Source organism: Pristiophorus japonicus, chromosome 11, assembly GCF_044704955.1.
Source record: "Pristiophorus japonicus isolate sPriJap1 chromosome 11, sPriJap1.hap1, whole genome shotgun sequence".
Classification (NCBI taxonomy): domain Eukaryota; kingdom Metazoa; phylum Chordata; class Chondrichthyes; family Pristiophoridae; genus Pristiophorus; species Pristiophorus japonicus.
The window spans coordinates 138162016-138177895 of record NC_091987.1 but is presented as its reverse complement, the minus strand read 5'-3'; the positions used below and the strand labels follow the sequence as shown (position 1 = coordinate 138177895).

Here is a 15880-nt window from a genome sequence, read left to right as displayed (position 1 = left end):
TGCCTGCAGGACCTCGTCCCTCTTTCTACCGATGTCATTGTTCCCGATCTGGACCATGACCTCTGGCTGTTCACTCTCTCCCCCCAGAATGCCCTGTAGCTGCTCAGTGACACCAGATCAACCTACCCACAAGAAGGCAAAGGTTTTTGTAACTTTTGTTTTACATTCCTTGTGAGGTTAGTGGGGAGTAGGAGTGCTCCTTGGGCCACAAGGAAAGTTTAAGTCTTCCCTCCATCCCCCACAATCTCATTTTACCAACAGATTCACAAAATGAATTGCCACTAACCAGCATGGAAAAGTTCACAAATAAATTCTATTGAAAAGTTCACCGTTTAATGACAAGGTGAGCCCCTAGCCCCTCCGATCCTCTTCCCCACAACCTAGCTGAGAATCTGGGATTATTCATTCAGTCCCCAGCAGCGACCTCCCACCAGCTGACATTCTGCCCCCAGCCGCCAGCAAGTTATCGCTCCCCACCACCTTCGGGCAGGCAACTGACCCAGGGTGTGCAGGTGAAGCCTGGGAGTTAACATCACCCGGGACACACTGCTAAGGTCAGACAGTTTCACCACCAGCCTCAGCTCCCGCCCACCCAGTGACTGCCCAGAATTAAAATAGGGGCTCTGGATGTTGCACCGTTAGTGAAGCTGAGGCCAGAATCACTATTGGTGGGTTTTACACTCTCCAGGTGAGGTGAACATACTGGCAGAGCTTCAGGCGCAGATCCAGACAGGTGAAGGGAGTGGACACGGAGTGGCAGTGACATTTAAAGGGATGGTGACAAGTCAAAGAGAATGTCACAAAAGAGGAACAAACATTCGGCCACACTAGTCTTAATCCATTAGCAATCTTTGCCAAGTATCGAGAGACAGGGAACGATGAGGAGAAGCAACAATGAAGGGAAATGATGGGGGGGGGGATCAATCTGTTGGCATGATTTTACAGAGAGGTGAAAGAGCAGTCCAGCCTCCTACCTCTGGGTTGCTGGCTTTTAAATCGAAACATTGCGCGTGCTTAAAGGGGCCATCCGACCTGAAATAAAACTCCAGGGAACATTGGTGATGGACCATGCGAGAGACACCTGTCCCCACATTCTGGGCAGACAAACATTTTACACATTACTGGGCTGTTGGTGTTGATATTCGACTCTCCACACACCCCGCTGAATTTGCTCATGAAACCTGGAGACACCCTTGTCTCCTCAGCTGGGCTGAGCCACTGGACACTTTTGTTAATCCCTAAATTGGGTATCGCCCCCTGCAGCTGTGCTGGGCGAAGACAGCGATAGCTTCCGGGTCCATGTACCGCTAGCGGGGCACAAGTTAAAGGGGAGGTGGCGGGCGGCACAGTGAAATATTCTTCCATTCAGTTGCTGCTTTGGAGGCGGGGTCCATGCCGTGATCGGTCAGCCCGACACTCTGAGGGCCGATCTGTTGGGCAGCACCCCTTTCCCCGGTGGGCCAGGGAGGACCATTTCTTTACTGCAGAGTTTGCAGCTTGAGCCCTTCCCTTTAATTTAGGGAAGGGCCCCTCCCACGTGGCAGCGCTACATGGCCCAGTGCGTAACACTGCGCCCCGCTCCCGGAGCGTCTGCCCCACTACCGCCCCAGAGAACGGGGCCCCGTGCCTGGTGCATAATGGCCCGCCTCGGACAAACGTTTCACTGCCCTATGTCTCACCTCCTTTGTATTGTAAAAATGATTGTATAACTTCTGATGTCAAATTGATGGTGCATGGCAATTTGTTCAGATCATTGTGGGAAGCATTGAGAGACAGGAACCATGCTTTGTTGGTAAAGTAAAAGCCCAAACCAAGGCAATAGACTCACACACAATCTGAATCTCCCAAGCTGACAAAGTAGCCAAAGAGCCTGCACACGTAGGTGGTTCCTGGGGCCCATTTCCCTCTGATGCCCCTGTTGGGGGCAGTAGGAATTAAATGGGTAAATCAGATGATAGAGTATGTGAATGAGACCAACAATTTGTGACTAAAAACATTGGAAAATTTAAACAGCAGACTAAGCAGTGCTGGTGGGCACCGTCGGGCACAGTCCCGGCATCAGCACCGGGATTCCAGCCTGAGGAATTTCGGGACCATTTTAGGCAACATTCAGCAGCACCAGTTTAATTTGTAGTTTACAACAACTTGCATTTTTATATCGCTTTTAATGTAGCAAAACATCCCAAGGTGCTTCACAGCAGTGTTATAAAACAACATTTGACACCAAGCAACATACGAGAGGTAGAGAGACAGGAAGGATTAGGGAGGGAATTCCAGAGCTTACGGCCTCGGGAGCTGAAGGCACGGCCATCAATGATGGAGCGATTAAAATCGGGGATGCTCAGGAGGCCAGAATTAGAGGAGCGCAGATATCTCAGGGTGGGCGGGGAGGTAGTAGGGTTGGAGGACCTTACCGAGATAGGGAGCGGCGAGGCCATGGAGAGCTTTGAAAACAAGGATGAAAGTTTTTAAATTGAGGTGTTGCTTAACCGGGAACCAATGTAGGTCAGTGAGCACAGGGGTGATGTGTGAGTGGAACTTGGTGCGAGTTAGGACAAGGGCATCCGAGTTTTGGATGACTTCAAGTTTACGTAGGGTAGAATGTGGGAGGCCAGCCAAGAGTGCGTTGCAATCATCAAGTCTAGAGATAATAAAGGCATAGATAAGGGTTTCATGAGCAGATGAGCAGGGGCAGGTGCGGAGATGGGCGATGTTACGGAGGTGGTAATAGGCAGTCTTAGTTATGGTATGGATATGTGGTCGGAAGCTCAATTCGGGGTCAAACAGGACACGAAGGTTGTGAACAGTCTGGTTCAATCTCAGACAGTTGTTAGGGAGAAACATGGATTTGGTGGCTAGGAAATGGAGTTTGTGGCAGGGACCGAAGACAATCGGTTCGGTCTTCCCAATATTTAGTACGAGAAAATTTCTTGTCATCCAGTACTGGATGTCAGAATAGAAGTCTATAGAAAGATGCAAGTTCATGGCTATGGCAGGGGGAAATTTGGAGGAAGTTTGGACCAGTGGGCTGGGGAAGGAAGGGAAGTGGCAGAGGCAGCTGATTGGATGGTCTCAATCTTAGAGACCAAGAAGGCCATGAGATCCTTGCACTTGTTGTCAGTGGTGAGGGTGAAGGAGACAGGGGAGAACAGTTTAAGAAGAGAGTTAGCAGTAGAGAATAGAAGCTGGGGTTTATCTTTGCATTCCAGAATGATTCTGGAATAGTGAGCAGTTTTGGCAGACAAGAGCGGGACCGAATATTGCTTATTGTGATCCAGCCAGATTTGGCAGTGAATGGCTAAACCAGTTGTCCGCCAGATCCGTTCAAGTGTTCATCTCTGGGACTTAAAGGAGTGAAGATGAGAGCCCAGGGGGAACGGCCAAGGTGAGAGAGAGTAATTGTTTTAGTAGTGAATAGAGCAGCAAAGTGGTGATGAGGGTGTGGTTGAACACATCGGCAGCTGCAGAAATGTCGTGGTAAATGGAGGGCCACAGGCTGGATAGTTGGGATTTGTAAGTGCAGTTGTAAGTGAGTTGTTTCCAGGAGGGGAGTTGAAGGTGGAGCAGGTGAAGGGGTATGTGGATGGAGAGTGATTTGTGCTCAAGATGGTCTTATCTGTGATTGTCATGATGTGAGTAGTGAAAGATCACCTATTTGAACCAAAGCTGAAAGGATCTTTTCCTACTGTGGACAAAGCCAGTCCAGCCCTTTAGCTAATCCAGTGTGTAGGTAAAGGTAACTAACTGGTACCAGATCAACCAGCTTAAGTCAGTCAGAAGTGAAACTGATAATTAACACATAATATGCTTGGTTTACAGAACGAAAACTGGAAATGGAGATTGGACGGTATCGAGCGCTCGGACTGATATCCGACCTGGGGGCGGGCCCACTGCCAACGACTCAAGCATGCAGCATCATGGTCAATGGAGAGGAGCCAACACACAGCTGTCACCACGGGTACTATATATATTGGGGACAGTAAGCCTATGAACTGTGGGATGAATGAAACCACATTAAAGGCTTACCAGGTCTCTGCTGGCAGTGTACTATAGATCGCAAATAATCAGAGGGAGATAGAAGAGCAAATATGTAGGCAAGCTTCTGAGAAGTGCAAAAACCAGAGAAATAATAGTAGGGGATTTCAACTATACCAATATTAAATGGGTAAGAATCAGTATAAAACATATAGAGGGCACAGAATTCTTAACATGCATTCAGGAGAACATTTTTAGCCAGTGCACAGTGAGCCCAACAAGGGAGGGGGGCAGTTCTGGACTTAGTTTTAGGGAATGAAGCTGGGCAAGTGGAAGGGCAAGTGTGAGAGATTTCTGGTAGTAGTGATCATAATTCAGTTATATTTAACATAGTTACGGAAAAGGATGAAGATAGACCAAGAGTAAAAGCTCTCAATAGGGGAAAGGTCAATTTTACTAAGCTGAGATGTGAGTTAGCAAATCACTGGAAACAGCTACATGAAGGTAAATCAGTGTCAGAGCAGTGGGAGGCATTCAAGGAGGATTTAGTGAGGGTTCAGAGCAAATATATTCCCACAAAGAAAAAGGATGGGACTCCTAAATCTCGAGCCCCCTGGATATCAAGGGGCATACAGGGCAGGATAATACAAAAAAGGAAAGCTTATATTGGATACCGAGAGCTAAATACTGCAGGAAGCCTGCAGGAGTATAGAAAGTGCAGGAGAGAAATTAAAAAGGAAATTAGGAAAGCAAAGGGGGGGGGGGGCGTGAAAAAATATTGGAAAGTAAAATCAAGGAAAACCCAAAGATGTTTTATAAATACATAAAGAGTAAGAGGATAACTAAACAAAGAGTAGGGCCTATTAGTGACCAAAAAGGAAGCGTGTGTGTTGAGGCGGAAGACCTGGGTATGGTTCTTAATCAATACTTTGCATCTGTCTTCACCAAAGAGAGGGCCGATGCAGATATTGTAGTTAATGAGGAGGAGTGTGAAATAGTAAATGAAATAAACGTAGTGAGAGAGATAGTAATCTTTCAAAGTAGATAAATCACCAGGCCCAGATGAAATGTAGCCCAGGCTGTTGAGAGAATCAAAGAAGTAAATAGCAGAGACTCTGCCATCATATTTCAAACCTCTCTAGCTCGAGATGTGGTGCTGGAGTACTGCTAATGTTGCACTGTTTTTTAAAAAGGGAGAAAGGGATAGACCAAATAATTACAGACTAATCAGCCTAACCTCGGTGGTGGGCAAATTGTTGGAAAAATTCCTGAGGGACAGTATTAATGGTCATTTAGAAAGGCACGGATTAATCAAGGACAGTCAGCATGGATTTGTTAATGGAAGGTTGTGTCCGAGGAACTTGATAGAATTTTTTGATGAGGTAACAAGGAATGTTGATGAGGGTAGCACGTTTCATGAAGTCTACATGGATTTTAGCAAGGCTTTTGACAAGGTCCCACATAGCAGACTGGTTAGAAGACTAAAAGCCCATGGGATCCAAGGGAACATGGCAAGTTGGATCCAAAATTGTCTCCGAGGCAGGAAGCAAAGGGTAATGGTCAAGGGATGTATTTGTGACTGGAAGGTTGTTTCCAGTGGGGTTCTACAGGGCTCAGTACTAGGTCATTTGATTGTTGTGGTATACATCAATGATGTAGACAAACATGTTGGAGGCATGATTAAGAGGTTTCTAGATGATACAAAAATTGGCCGTGTGGTTGATAGTGAGGAAGAAAGCTGTAGACTGCAGGAAGATATCAATGGACTGGTCAGATGGGCAGAAAAGTGGCAAATAGAATTGAATTCAGAGAAGTGTGAGATAATGCATTTGGGGAGGGTTAACAAGGCAAGGGAACACACAATAAATAGTCGGACACTGAGAAGTGTAGAGAAACAAAGGGACCTTAGCGAGCAGGTCCACAGATCCCTAAAGGAAACAGCGTAGGTAGATAAGGTGGTTAGAAAGACATATGGGATTACAGGGTATGGTGGCATAGTAGTTATGTTACTGGACTAGTAATCCAGAGGTCTGGAGTCACAACTTCAAATCCCGCTACGGCAGCTGGGGAATTTAAATTCAGTGAATTTAGTAAATAATTCTGGAATAAAAAGCTAATATCAATAATGGTTACCACATAACTATTGGAGTGTAATAAAAACCCATCTGGTTTACTAATGCACCTCAGGGAAGGAAATCTGCCATCCTTACCTGGTCTGGTCTGTACATGATTCCAGACCCACAAGGTGGTTGACTCTTAAATGCCCTCTCAAATGGCCGAGCAAGCCAGTTGTACCAAACTGCTGCATCAGTGGTTCAAGAACGTGGCTTACCGCACCTTCTCAAGGGCAATTAGGAATGGGCAATAAATACTGGCCTTGCCAGCGACGTCCACATCCCAGAAATTAATTTTTTTAAACTTTCCTTTATTAGCCGAGGAATAGAATATAAAAGCAGGGAGGTGATGCTTGAATTGTATGAAACACTAGTTAGGCCACAGCGAGAGTGCTGTGTACAGTTCTGGACACCACACTACAGGAAAGATGTGATTGCACTAGAGAGGGTACAGGAGATATACGAGGATGTTGCCAGAACTGGAGAATTTTAGCGATGAGGAAAGATTGGATAGGCTTGGATTGTTTTCTTTGGAACAGAGGATGTTGAGGGGAGATGTAATCAAGGTCTATAAAATTATGAGGGGCCGAGATAGAGTGAATTAGTATCTATTTCCCTAAGCAGAGCGGTCAATAACCAGGGGGCTTAGATTTAAAGTAAGTGGTAGTAGGTTTAGAGGGAATTTGAGGAGAACTGTTTTCATCCAGAGGGTGGAGGTATCATCAATGCATTTAAAAAGATCTTGGATATGCACTCGAAGTGCCGTAACCTACAGGGCTGCAGACCAAGAGCTGGAAAGTGGGATTATGCTGGATAGCTCTTTTTCAGCAGAATGGGTGAATGGCCTTCTCCTATGCCATAAATGTCTTTGATTCTATGGGACTAGGGTTATATTCCTTTGAGTATAGAAGATTAATGGGTGATCTGTGCAGTGTGGATTTGTAGCCAAAAGTTGAAGCATTTACGGATAGAGAGGATGGACCATCTACAGAGGAAAACAGATACATCTGCCAAAACCTGTCCATTAGGAGCAGAGTCAAGGATTTGACCAGTACATTCATAGAATCATAGATTGGTTACAGCACAGAAGAAAGCCATTCAGCCCGTCGAGCCCGTGCCGGCTCTCTGCTTTTGGTGCTCAGAGCTGGATTTTAGCTTAGGCTCATGTATCCAGGGCTCGGTTGTCTTCCAGGACTGGGTTGTGCAAGAAGCAAACCCAATCTCTGCACATCCACCTTTGAATGGAATATGATGTGTAAATACAGCAGTAGATTACAATTTCCTCCTTCCCCTCCTTCAACACCCGCTAATGGGAGTCCGACCACAATAAACAATGAGACGTGAATTGGCTAGAGTAGACTAGCAAATGATACTTAAAAGGTTGACGGTGGATAGGCAATGGCAAACATTTAAAGATCATATGGATGAACTTCAACAATTGTACATCCTTGTCTGGAGTAAAAATAAAACGGGGAAGGTGGCTCAACCGTGGCTAAGAAGGGAAATTAGGATAGTGTTAAATTAGGAAGAGGCATAGAAATTGGCCAGAAAAAGCAGTAAACCTGAGGACTGGGAGAAATTTAGAATTCAGCAGAGGAAGACAAAGCGTTTAATCAGGAGAGGGAAGATAGAGTATGAGAGGAAGCTTGCTGGGAACATAAAAACTGACTGCAAAAGCATCTATAGATATGTGAAGAGAAAAAGATTAGTGAAGACAAACATAGGTCCCTTGCAGTCAGAATCAGGTGAATTTATAATGGGGAACAAAGAAATGGCAGACCAGTTGAACAAATACTTTGGTTCTGTCTTCATGAAGGAAGACACAAATAACCTTCCGGAAATATTAGGGGACCGAGGGTCTAGTGAGAAGAAGGAACTGAAGGAAATCCTTATTAGGCGGGAAATTGTGTTAGGGAAATTGATCGGATTGAAGGCCCCAGGGCCTGATAGTCTGCATCCCAGAGTACTTAAGGAAATGGCCCTAGAAATAGTGGATGCATTGGTGATCATTTTACAACAGTCTATCGAATCTGGATCAGTTCCTATGAACTGGAGGGTAGCCAATGTAAAACCACTTTTTAAAAAAGGAGAGAGAAAATGGGTAATTATAGACCGGTTAGCCTAACATCAGTAGTGGGGAAAATATTGAAATCAATTATTAAAGATGAAATAGCAGCGCATTTGGAAAGCAGTATCAGGATCGGTCCAAGTCAGCATGGATTTATGAAAGGGAAATCGTGCTTGACAAATCTTCTCGAATTTTTTGAGGATGTAACTCGTAGAGTGGACAAGGGAGAACCAGTGGATATGTTGAATTTGGACTTTCAAAAGGCTTTTGACAAGGTCCCACACAAGAGATTGTTGTGCAAAATTAAAGCACATGGTATTCGGGGTAATGTACTGACGTGGATAGAGAACTGGTTGACAGACAGGAAGCAGGGAGTCGGGATAACCGGGTCCTTTTCAAAATAGCAGGCACTGACTAGTGGGGTGCCGCAGGGCTCAGTGCTGCGACCCCAGCTATTTACAATATACATCAATGATTTAGATGAAAGAATTGAGTGTATTATCTCCAAATTTCAGATGACACTAAGCTAGGTGATGATGTGACCTGTGAGGAGGATGCTAAGAGGCTGCAGGGTGACTTGGACAGGTTAGGTGAGTGGGCAAATGCATGGCAGATGCAGTATAATGTGGATAAATGTGAGGTTATCCACTTTGGTGGCAAAAAGATGAAGGCAGAATATTATGTGAATGGCGGCAGATTAGGAAAAGGGGAGGGGCAACGAGACCTGGGTGCCATGGTACAACAGTCATTGAAAGTTGGCATGCAGGTACAGCAGGCGGCGAAGAATGCAAATGGTATGTTGGCCTTCATAGCTAGGGGATTTGAGTATAGGAGCAGGGAGGTCTTACTGCAGTTGCACAGGGCCTTAGTGAGGTCTCACCTGGAATATTGTGTTCAGTTTTGGTCTCCTAACCTGAGGAAGGATGTTCTTGCTATTGAGGGAGAGCAGCGAAGGTTCCCCAGACTAATTACCGAGATGGCAGGACTGACATACGAGGAAAGATTGGATCGTCTGGGCCTGGATTCACTGGAGTTTAGAAGGATGAGAGGGGATATCATAGAAACATATAAAATTCTGACGGAAATGGACAGGTTAGATGCAGGAAGAATGTTCTCGATGTTGGGGAAGTCCACAACCGGGGAAGACAGTCTAAAGATAAAGGGTAAGCCATTTAGGACTGAGATGAGGAGAAATTTCTTCACTCAGAGAGTTGTTAGCCTGTGGAATTCTCTACCGCAGAGAGTTGTTGATGCCAGTTCATTGGATATATTCAAGAGGGAGTTAGAAATGGCCCTTATGACTAAAGGGATCAAGGGGTATGGAGAGAAAGCAGGAAAGGGGTACTGAGGTGAATGATCAGCCATGATCATATTGAATGGTGGTGCAGGCTCCAAGGACCGAATAGCCTACTCCTGCATCTATTTTTCTATGTTTCTATGTCTATATTTCTAAACAAATGAGAATGAATGCAATGCAATGGGAGCTGATGCTCGAGGTCCTGCCTGGTCACACGTCCAGCATTGAATCCATCCGCTGGGAACTCCATTGGTCATAACAGGATTGCCATTTATTTCCTTATAAATGAGATAAAATGAAGAATAAACATATTTACAAATGAAGAATAAACATATTTACAACAAGAAACTCTCAGACCAATCTGAAACAGGTGGAGAAGGATCGGTGAGTCTGTCGAGTTGAGTTGGATTGTCCACGCTGTATCCTTAAACAGCAGAGTTTCTGAATCCATGTCCTCCTCTGGGCCGGCTCCTGTGGAATTTGACAAAGGACGACTCTTAAGAAGACCGCATCCCCTCGGAGACGAGGCCCCATGTATGGAAGGAGCTGCAGCACATTATATATGAGTTGATCCTGCTGGGGAAATCTTTGATGAGTTGTAAGGAAAGTACTTTCAAAAATTCCTCATACTTCAGGCTGCCTTCCCACGAATGCTCCTGCATTATTGCACAAACACTCTGTGAGCCGATATCTGGGGCGACCGAGCACAATGTTAAAAGACAGGCCCTTTGTACCTCCTCACTCTTTTCATTCAGGTGTAGCAACAAACTGACCAGGTTCAGGTGGATCTGTTCCATAAAGGAAGCCCTTGAATGTCCGTATCCACATTTGGCCAAAGTGCCAAACACGGTAAATGCGGCAGCACGAACCTGAGTGGATTAGAATTCAAAGAAAGATCGAATTCCTTTTGTTAGTTCAATATAAATGGGTCCGATAGCATTGACACTGAACTGGTCCAAGATCTTTGAGAGAGTTGATGTCACTTCAGTCATGAATTCCTCTTCATGGTAATCCTTGCCCTGCAGTATGTTACTCATTGCAGCCAACAGGTCTGAAGCATGTCTCTCCATCAGTCCAGGTACTCCAATTGGAATATTCCCCAGCCCCCTAATACAGAGCAACCTGACAGCCAGAGTCGAATCCAGTAGACCCATGAGCAAGCTATCCACCAGGGTGTTAGTGAGTAACATGTGGGAGATGGACGTACATTTTAAAAGTTCAGCAAAGAAGGCAGCCACAGTGGCTTTCTGGTCCACCTGTGTAGTTGACAGGACAGGTGCTAGATCCACCACAATCCCAACCAGCTGGTGCTCATTGAACAAGCTCATCGCTCTAGCGAGCAGAGCAATCCCCTTGTGGTGGGTGTGTGGGTCCAACATTAAATCCCAGCCTCCCTTCTCCTGGACAAAATCTACCACCACTTCATTGTGCGCTCGATTCAGCACGGCCCTGAGAGTCTCTACTGAGGACAGGCAAAGCTCTCGGCTTCTGCACACTGCTGTTGTTGATGGGTTTTCTGACTGCTCCAATTCGCAGCAAGGAATAAAGTCAGAAGGCACATTCACATAGATGGAGGAACCGAGATGTGTTAACAGAGCAGTGAATAAGTCAGAATACAAGGTGTTTACAGCCTCTGCAGACTCTGGCTCTGAGACCATCTCGTACACAGCGCAAGTAACAGCCCGAGGATCAGGGCTCTCGTCCTCTGTCACTGAATGGCTCCTTTCACTAAATGCCACCGATCTGTTCGGGTATTGCATCATTTGTTTCAATGAAGTGGCAGCCAATTGGGTCTTCTTTGCTACTGACCTCCAGATGGCGCTGGTGCACTCGCCCACAGGGAACATGAGGAGACAACGCACAACGGCTGGCAGGTGCTGGGAAGTGAGCAGAGTGAAGGTTTGTAGAACTGTCAGTGTCACTTCCTGCTGTGTGATTGCTGCCATTTGAAGGTGCAGTGCCTCGAGGATCTCTGAGAGTTGATCCTCCAGCTCAAGGCCACGTCGCTTTACCACAGCTTTCAGTGTAACAGCAGCTGCATTGGAAGAGCTGGGTTGGTGGTCAACCAGCCCTTTGAAGAGCATAAAGAGCAGGTTGGCCAGCTGGTCCCGGGGCAAGTGCTGGGAAATGAGTTGTGCGAGCTCAGAGCATCCTTTAAAGAGGACTGTGGTGTCTGTGCTCACCAATTGTTGGTCAATTCTTCTCAGAATCCCTTCCTGCTCATATTGCTCATCTGGATTCACACCTTCAGAACATGCCTGGATCTTTAGTAGGATGTACAAACAGTCCATGGCCCTCTGCCGTAAGGTAAGCAACGGGTCAACACATCGTGGCAGCAGCTGACCAACTACAGCCCCCAAGTCAATCGGTGCCATTATATTTTCAGCATCAAGCTCCTGCCAGTAGAATGTCAGCAGCTTCGAGTCATGTCTACTGCTCGCTCTCTTTCATAATCCCGCGGTGATATTATCCATGTTTCCACATATTTGTATATGGTCTGGAGACCCTCAGGGGACAGGTTCTGAAGCAAAAGTTGTTTCAGGAGACAGTAGAGAGCAGCCACACTATCAGAGTAAAGATATCTTCCTCCTGGGTTAAGAGGTGTCCCGTCCTGGTCCTGGTTGGGGTCCACAGGAACTAAACTGAAAATACTCCTCAAACAGCTTTTAATTAACTGGCATTGATCAGCTTCATTTAGCTGTGGGTTCAGTTGGACAAGGTGCAGGCAGGCATTCATTGCCAACGGCCGAATAGGAGTCTGCAGCAGCTCTGTTGGCTCAGCCTCGATAAGTTGTTGCATGTACTTCAGTAGCTCACTTTTCCTGCTGAAACTCGAAGGGAATGTCCGACTACTGGACTGCACTGCTCTGGCTATCAGGGTCACGCTCTTTATAAGGCTGAAGGTCAGAGTCAAGTCCTGGGATTCTTCCTTTAACCTCTGTCCAAGCTGGCTGAGTTGGTCATTTAAAAGTGGCAGAATGTGGTTCTCTGTTTGTGATAATAAAAGATCCGGTGGAGCATTGATTTCCAGATATCCAGAGCAAAGGACCAGTGTGCTCTCAGCATTGTCCACCTCAAGATCAGACTCATCCTTATCAACATGGAGGGAACTTCTGGACTTCTTCAGGAGGTTTAAGTTATTATAATCCATGAGGCTGCTGAAGGTGGCTTCAAAGTTGGTGATAGAGCAGAAACCAATTCCAACAGCCACACCCTCTCTCTCAACGGCCTCCCTGTGCTGAGCACTCTGCAGCATTTGTCCAATCTTCCTCTTTATATCTGTGCTACCTGAGTGATGTAGCACCATCCCAAGGCATTTGTAAAGAAACCCCTTCTGTTGTGGATAACTGTGGGAGATTGAGATCTGTTGGGTTATTTCATCAATCAACTGGCATGTCCACTGCTCGTCATCAATTGTTTCCAGAGTTTTGGACAACAGCAGGATGAGTCTCTCCTCCCATTCTTGCTGGGACAGGGGTTTCTCTGAAGTCTCCACCAAGTTATTAACTAACAATGGAATTTCCTCCTCCCACCTCTGCACTGTTGCTGCATGAATATTCAGGCTCATGGCCTGTAGCAGCCTCAGTGCAGCAGCACCCCGGCCTTCTCCCTCACAGGGACAACCCGCTATAACCAGAAGCAGGGTCAGCAGTGCCTGAGGATTGGGGAAATTTGTACGTTGTTTATAAATGAGGAAATACTTCTCATCTCCGGCTTGCAGCTTCTTCTTCGCAAGTTGTGTTAAACACGGAGAGACCATTGTTAGTCCTTTGGTGTATTGAGCCAAGGTAATGTGCAGCAGGAATGGCCAGAGTACATCCTCCATACTCTCCAGAGCTGTCAGAGTGAACATCATCACTTCACATATTCGACTCAAGTCTTCATGGGTAACCTGATCTTCATCAATATCCAATGGGATTTGGTTACATGAGTCGGTGCAGAGAACATATTGTTTCATGACAAACTCCACCATTATTCGTCCTCCCTCTAGATCTAGGTAACCTTCGAGGGCCATGGCAGCAATTGTCTCCACAATCAGCTTCTTGACATTGTTGTTGTTGTCTAGAAGCACCAGTTTCAGCTCAGCCACAATTTGGACCTTCCTCCTTTCCAGCTGTGAAGGGACAGCCCTGATAATTTGCTTGAGGACACTTAGTGTTCCCAGTCTGGTTTGTGGATTCTTGGTTTCCAGCTGGCAGAGAGGAATTCGATGAGTGAGTCGGCATGATCTTGGGCCAGAACAGTGTAGCAGCCAAGGATCTGATTGTGATTCTCAGCAGCGAGCCGGTTATCACAATCCACTGGAACACAAAACTGTTTGTGCAAGTTGTTAAGTAGATCCTCTACCTGTGTTCCCAGACTTTTACTTCCCATATTGATGGCAGTAGCTACAATCTGACACAGACTACGGGTGATAACAAGGTGTTCAGACTGAAATTTGTCGAGAAGCAGGATTCCAGGAATTAATCTCGGCAGTTCTATCTCTAGGCTGTCTTTGGGCATCAAGGTGGTGCAGTAACCCAGAGCTTCCACTTTTATGATGTTTAATGGTGACTCCGTCTTCTCAAGCCACTTGTTGAAAAGCAAATCATAGGCAATGTCCATCTCATTGGCGAAGGATTCTTTAGTCACTGTTGTCTGTGGCCGCTTCTCTATATCATCCATGTAGAGTAGGATGTTCTTGCTGAAAGCACCCAGTGCTGCGGCAAACACTGATTTATGGTAGTCGAATGTGACATCCATCAGCACTGGCATCATAACCTCTAGGATGGGCTTGATTAAAGGTACCATCCCATGGACATGGGCTGATGACAGTCTTATCAATGTTTTGATCATATAAACATGGGATGATACCCTTTCTTCATATCTTCCAAGGTAACCGCCAGCACTTCTTGTGTAAATCCTAAGCCAATGGCAACCAGGAGGCTACATGCAGCTTCCTGGCTTTGCTTGTGTGCCTTGATCAACGTGGTCGCTCTGAGGTAAGCCATAACGATGAGAGAGTCAGCCACATGGTGTTGAATGAAGCTGAGATTGTCTTGGACGATCATCACCATAGTGTTCAGAATGATTGTGCTCTCTTCATCCCGGAGCCAGACACGGTCCCAGAGGTAGTGACGGCAAGTGAGGAGGACATATTCTGGCCAATGATGTCCCAGTCTATATATAGTCTGGGATATTCCTCGTCGAATGTTGTTATCATTATCGACCAGTCTCTTTAACAGAGCCATCAAGAAAGTGCCAATTCTTCCAGTTGGTTGCTGTGACATTTTTGGGGTCTCGGTTGGTTTCTCTGCAATTTGTAATATCACTATAGCAGGGGTATAAGGACAGAAGTAAATTCCATTTGATGCCTTGACTTAAGCACTATCCCAGCTATCCCAGCCTAGCAACCAACTTTATGGTGAACTCCTCCATTAATTGAATTCATCCCCTTAGCTGGTGCATTATTCCAAATATTGATCACTCTTTGAGTAAGGAATGCACTTTTCATTCATTTTAATTACATCTCTTTTTCTCCACTTGGCATGACAGCACGTAGTGTAATATTTTAGGTTCACCTTTTCTGTGCCAATGATTGGCTTTCTTTACTATCAATATTTTGCATCGATTACAAAGTGGGGAGTCCGGTGTGAGGCAGACGTGTGCTAGACCCAAGGTTTCTTTCTGTGTAGTGGTGGACCTCTCCTGAGATGACATGTTGGTTGAGGTGAGTAATAGTGGAGGTGGATTGCTGTGATTGAAGGTGTATATAGTGCAGCAAGTAGTTTGTGAATGAAGTGAGAGATTTAATTTGAGTGCGTGTGAAATCGGCGATGGTGAGTGATGGGGAATGTGCTGTGTCTGAGAGTACAGGAGTGGTGTGTGAGAGTGGAGATGGTGAGTGATGGGGAATGTGCTGTGTCTGAGAGTACGGGAGTGGTGTGTGAGTGTGGAGATGGTGAGTGATGGGGAATGTGCTGTGTCTGAGAGTATGGGAGTGGTGTGTGAGAGTGGAGATGGTTAGTGATGGGGAATGTGGTGTATCTGGGAGTACGGGAGTGGTGTGTGAGAGTGGAGATGGTGAGTGATGTGAAATGTGGTGTGTCTGAGAGTACGGGAGTGGTGTGTGATTGCTGATTCTCCAATATGAGTGGTATCCGTCCCAGCCCATCAGCTGTTCTGATGCTCCATTGGTGTACCAGGGCAAATTGAGAGAAGGTGGCCTGGTTTGTCATCTACAGCCAACATGGCGGACCTTTCGGAATTGTGTGCCTGCTTCCTGCCTGGTATTTTGGGGATCGTGAAGGCCATGTAGCACCTCGAAAACGTGGGCCATACGTCCCAACTTCAAGACCAAAGTCATCCAGAATAAACAGTTCAAAACTTTGATATCCTGGATCCCACTGTGATCCTGAACTCGGAAACCCGTCCCCTGTGCTCCAG

General features: G+C 46.1%; 1 protein-coding gene across 1 annotated transcript; it reads right to left on the bottom strand.

The window, feature by feature from the left end:
• Positions 1-10332: 10332 nt before the first annotated feature.
• Positions 10333-14245, bottom strand: LOC139275593 (maestro heat-like repeat-containing protein family member 1). The gene is made up of 3 exons (XM_070892765.1): positions 13802-14245; positions 11889-13646; positions 10333-11751 (listed from the first exon to the last, which is right to left on the bottom strand). Exons 1-3 carry the CDS (start codon positions 14243-14245, stop codon positions 10333-10335), a joined length of 3621 nt encoding a protein of 1206 aa, XP_070748866.1.
• Positions 14246-15880: the final 1635 nt, after the last annotated feature.

Bases quoted from the DNA above. Each gene is read 5' to 3' on its own strand.
- LOC139275593 (XM_070892765.1), bottom strand. From the start codon at position 14,245: ATGGTACCTTTAATCAAGCCCATCCTAGAGGTTATGATGCCAGTGCTG. The intron at 13,647-13,801 runs GTAGAGGATCTA...CCTCTCTGCCAG, and splicing joins GTAAAAGTCTGGGAACACAG to CTGGAAACCAAGAATCCACA. The intron at 11,752-11,888 runs GTAGACATGACT...ACCTTACGGCAG, and splicing joins ATTATGAAAGAGAGCGAGCA to AGGGCCATGGACTGTTTGTA.